Source organism: Sinocyclocheilus anshuiensis, unplaced genomic scaffold (genome assembly GCF_001515605.1).
Source record: "Sinocyclocheilus anshuiensis isolate Anshui unplaced genomic scaffold, SAMN03320099.WGS_v1.1 scaffold207, whole genome shotgun sequence".
NCBI lineage: Eukaryota > Metazoa > Chordata > Actinopteri > Cypriniformes > Cyprinidae > Sinocyclocheilus > Sinocyclocheilus anshuiensis.
Genome location: NW_015551045.1, coordinates 1760684 through 1766263, shown reverse-complemented (window position 1 = coordinate 1766263; position 5580 = coordinate 1760684). Strand labels below are relative to the sequence as shown.

The window sequence follows — 5580 nt, the reverse complement described above, 5'->3', positions numbered from 1 at the left end:
TTTAAAGCTGCTTTGCAGCGATTTGCATCGTGAAAAGCGCTATACAAATAAACTTGAATTGAATTGAACTGAAAAAAATTTATATTTTACATTTGATATTATTGTTGGTTCAAAGTCACCTTTTAGTGAATTTTGCTGTTTTAACCCAAAATATGCCATGTTGCCTATACGATGTGCAGAACCAAGGAGAGTTAACATGCAGGGGTTGGAGGATTTCAGCCAACATTGTACAAAATATTAATTTAACAACACAACTCCATCAACTAAAGAGTTTGATCAAATGAAAAATTGTGTTTTTGATTGGTCCAGACGCTACAAAGGAAAACTTGAAATCGCATCATATGACCCCTTTAATGAGATATGTATTATATACTGATTTATTGTCAGTCTTTTGTGGAAATGATGAGTTCTATAAGAAATCTGTCACAAAATGTGCCTCCAATCGCAGAAATAAGGTACAGTTCAGCCTTTTTATGGAAGAGCGAATCAATAGGATATTCGTAATTATCTGTAATAGCAACAGTAAAGGCATTAATAATGTGTGTTCTTGCTTCAGTTCATCATGACGAAACCGCAGTAATTATAACAGTTAAAACTGAAGTTTTATTATAAATAACAATAGCTATTTGGGATTGTTTTCCATACAGCAAAGCAGGATGATCACTGGCAGTCGAGTTTAGATGCAAGTTTGCTTGGTTCATTATGAAAAGGATTTGAATCCAGCCACTATGTATCCTATACAATTACAGCACTAGACGTGGAAGAACCGTTACTTGTGTCCCCTCAAAACAAAACCTTGGAGCATGATGGTGGATGTGTTGAAGTGTAACAGAGGTTGGTCATTATGTAGATGGGTGAGCTCTAGTGTTTTGACTGCTATGTTGGCAGAAAAGAAGAAACTCTCATGAGCGGATGGTAAATATTTTGGTCACCAGGCAACAAGGTTGCAGCTCTGGATGCATGCAGAGAGGTTTTCTTCAATCCCGCACATCATGGCTAATGCTCCACGCCTTAATGTCCTCTGGCTCAGCGTTTTTGGCTGTGTCTCCCCCGCTCCCTATGCACACTTAACAAATGACAGCACTGTTTGTGTGCACGGCTCAGATTGGACTCTGGCATTTGTCGAACTGTCTGTCCCTCACATTCAATACACTTTCTGCACATTTACATCTTTGCTTTGTCAGCATCCTGCCAAAATCCTTCTGGTTGTCTTTCATAGGAAACATGCATTTATTAAAATTGATCATGTATCAATCATGTTCTTTAGATTTAAGGTTACACCTATTTACTTCGTGCACCTATTTTTGTAGTTTCACTCTGGACTTATATAAGCATTACTGAACGATTAGTTCAGTGCTGTTTTTATGTGACATTTTGTATCTACGCAGTCGCAGAGCAACCTGTGCATTGTACAAGCACTCTTTAACATGATTTGGAGTGCTTTCTTGTCAGTTTCAAGACACAAAATGGTTCCTGTCAAGCTGTCTTTGTTAAAATAATGATGAGACGGTTCCCTGTTCAGGCTTACGTTGTCTTTCGAGTTCTGAGGTGACATGCTGTTATGAACTGATTATTCAGAAAAGTGTCACTGGGGTGATTTTGACCCTAAGTTGAAGTGATGCATGGAGCTACAGCATCAGTTTTGAATGTCTTGGTAATGTTAAGTTTAAGGCTTTTATGCAATAGAAATGTAAAAGTCTGTGCCCTTCAAGTCAAGTCAAATCCAAAGTTATTTATATAACACTTTTCATAATGCACATTGTTTCAAAGCAGCTTTATTATGATTTAAATGTTTATAATTTCTTAATAACTTCACATTTTATAGTTGCGTTTAGCAGATTAGAGCTGGGTCATAATATAGTTTTGCAACAATACAAGCAATCAAGCAGTTGAGATTTGCAATGTAGTGTATACAGCATGTATGCGGATAAAGTTGAACATACGATATCCATCTTTATATGAAGAGCTTCATGCAGTGGAGACAGTGAAACCAATGCAGTGATGCATGATTCCTCAGACAGACCGACCACAGATCCATACGAGCTCAATCATTTAGCCTATGTTTTAAAGTTGCACTCAGGGTTCCTGCTATATTGATTTTTATGCAATGTGTTTTTGATTCTCCGTGTTCATTGTATTTCATTGCATGTTTTATTAGACTTGTATGTCCACTGGCACATCACTGACAGAGGATCTTCTGAGTAATTGATAATCAAATCAGCTGTTGTTGATTATTTAGCTATTCATTTTTATGTTTCACCAGTTGCTGGAGCCTTAAATTGAATGATGTCTGTTTGCATCCAGTCCATAAATTCTCAAAAATTGGTTTCTAGAGCAAATAGTTGTAGAAAAGCAGTTCCATGCACATGCAAGTTGAATTAAAACTATAAAAATGTTTGCAATCTAAATATAATTATTTTTACATTTGTTTTGCAGTCTAAATAAGTATCCTCATTCTCTCTCTCTCTCTCTCTCTTTCTCATGTTTTCTCAGAGTGAGAGGCTCCTGATTAAAGGCGGTCGGATTGTGAACGATGACCAGTCCTTCTATGCAGACATCTATATGGAGGATGGAGTCATCAAGTAAGCTGCGTTCACATGCACACATATACAGTACAGCATCGTTGATTAAACAACTGCTGATTCAATTTGGAAAATGTTAAACTCATATCAGACTTTCAACAACCAATTCACCTACTCTTTCTTAGAACAAAGCCAGCTAATATTTATATTAAAAGTCAGCATGAAATGAAAATTAATCTAATTTGTAAATGCATGTTATTTTATGTTTCATTAAAAAAAAGTTTAATCAAAATGCCATAACTCAAACATATGAGTGTATGTGTTGAAAACAATAAAACAAGCATTTTACATGTATCATATATCATTTTTACACGTAGCATTTTTATGAATACCTTAATTAAAAAATTAATGTTAATTATACAAACTTTTAGTTATGATATATATTTTTATATATATTTTTGGACAGCCTTAAAGGGGTGTGTAAAATATGTGAAAAATAATGTGTTTTTCGAACAACCTAGTATGAGAGCCTGTTCTAGTACACCCCCAAAACAAAATCAAGACTTTGTAAAAGAGCATAATAGGACCCCTTTAACCAATCTCTCTATGTAATAAAAAGCTCAAATTATTGATATTTTTTATATTCTGACCATTACTCAAAATAACGAGGGTGTATAGGCATCTACAGACCAAATATTTTCAGTTATTCATAATATTTTAAATATTATTCTCATAATGATAATGTTTTGCAGTTCTTTACCTTATGATCTAAGAACAGTTATACAACTGTTATACAATCATCAATCCATTAACATTTATACCATAGTGTAATTAAAAACCATCTTTCTGAATTACCATCTTCTGTCAACTTCAAGGCAAATTGGAGACAACCTGATAGTCCCAGGAGGGGTGAAGACCATTGAGGCCGATGGGAAGATGGTGATTCCTGGAGGAATTGACATCCACACCCACCTACAGATGCCCTTCAGGGGGACAAGCACTGTGGATGATTTCTCTCAGGGCACCAAGGCTGCTCTTGCTGGAGGAACCACCATGATCGGTGAGATCTGTAGAAGATTGCCATATTTATCTGCAGAGTGGATTGAATGGGGATAGTTCACCCAAAATGAACATTTGCTGGTAATTTACTCAGCATCTGGCCATCCGAGATGTAGGTGACTTTTTTTCTTCAGTAGAACAGTAAAGAAGATATTTAGCAGAAATTGAGCAAGTCAGTGGCTATTGAGCCTAAAAATATCAGGCAAGACAAAACTAATCCGTATGACTCCTGCTGATATTTTGATGTCTTATGAAGCGAAACGATCCGTCTGTGCAAGAAACTGCACTTTATTTAGTAGTTTATGCAATCAGGCAATGACGTCAAGTTTACACAATTATATTATTTAAGCACCCAATAATGATGAGAACCTACTTTATATGGATTAAATCAGGTAGAAATATCTCTTTAATGTAACAATGTTAATATGCTTTGCAGTGAAGCTCTATGCTTCACAGAAGAAAGTGTGTGTGTGTGTTAATGAAAAGGGATAAACATTGACAACAACAGCAGGCTTCCGGAAACCACACAAAGCTCCTGTATGCAGCCCACGGTGAAATTCTAGTTGTGTGGAAAGACAGCAGGCCTTTCTGACCGCTGCAGGCTACAGATCATGAAGAAAAAGTGAGAACAGCTGGAGTATAAGAGTGGCTTGTTGTACAGTAAACACTGTGTTAGCACTGATTCATTTTAGAGTAAAAATCCAGCTGTGTACATCCCTTTGTTCCCAGAGGAAGTGTGCGCTAGATTATACATGCAGATAATATGGAGACTATAAAGAAGCAGTGAAATATTGAGAGGCTATGTTCCTGGCCTAATGGTCCGAAAATATTAGCAGTAAAAATTCAGTCTGATTCTGATTCTAAAATTATTTTTTCATATTAATGAATGAGTTGACCAACTTTGGATATCAAATTGTGCAGTTGTATTTGATTATATATCTAATTATAATCACTTTTTGAAGTAATTAGAAATTAACAATGAATTAATACAACGGGATGATATTTAGTTAGGAACGAACTAAATATACAAAAAATACAAGCAAATATAAAGTACTAAAAGGGAAGAAAGAAACACTTTACAAGCATGAACGCAAAGTAAGTATATGAAAGTTTTCCAGACAAGGACAGTCAGTGAGGGTTAAAAAAAAAAAAAAAGAAATAAAAAATAAAAATTGCAGAATATATTCAGAATCATTCAAAAGGGCCTCATGGTGCATCAAGCAATCTTTTTTTTTTCTCCCACCCCAGAAAATACACTGAAGTTATTATTGCAATTATGAGAAAGGAAAACTTGAAATCGCATCATATGACCCCTTTAAAGCAATGAATTAAAAATCAAAATAAAAATCAAATAAATGTAAAATAAAATCAAGTTCCATTGACTCAATCATCAAAATAATTGTAATATTTAAATTAAAAACTGCTCATGCTGCATGTATGCAGCATCGTTGTTTGGACTGTTATTAAAATGCAGTGGTTGCCTCTCAGTTTAAATGGAATGAGCACAGGTAAAGCCTTAGTTTGTTTATATGAAGAGATTTCTTTTATTTGTATTATTTGATTTGGGATTTGTTTTAAAAAATTTCGTTTTGTTATGTGACATAATTCAATTTCACAAATAAACGTGCAGCATTGTGTCTGAGAAATGATAAAAGCACATCTTTTCATTTATAATTTGTCTTATTTTATTATCGTAAGTATCGTTTAGTATCGTAAATCGTATCGCATTGTGAGTTAAGTGAATTGTAACATCCCTAGTTGGTCTGCATAACCAGCTTTTCTTGCCTTCCTAGATGATTCAGACAGCTTTATAGCTCCAATTTACACACATTTTAGTAAGTTATTTAACAAAAATATGTGACCCTCGACCACAAAACCAGTCATAAGGGTCAATTTTTCGAATCAATCATCTGAAAGCTGAATAAATAAGCTTTCCATTGATGTATGGTTTGTTAGGATAGGACTGAGATACAACTATTTGAAAATCTGGAATCTGAGG

At 34.8% G+C, this 5580-nt stretch overlaps 1 protein-coding gene across 1 annotated transcript in view; it reads left to right on the top strand.

The window, feature by feature from the left end:
• LOC107661764 (dihydropyrimidinase-related protein 3-like) overlaps window positions 1-5580 on the top strand; it is a 34387-nt gene that overhangs the window by 4581 nt on the left and 24226 nt on the right. Inside the window, exons 2-3 of the mRNA XM_016451532.1 lie at window positions 2494-2582; window positions 3398-3582. Of these exons, the coding sequence (XP_016307018.1) occupies window positions 2494-2582; window positions 3398-3582 (274 nt within the window). The remainder of the gene's footprint in view (window positions 1-2493; window positions 2583-3397; window positions 3583-5580) is intronic.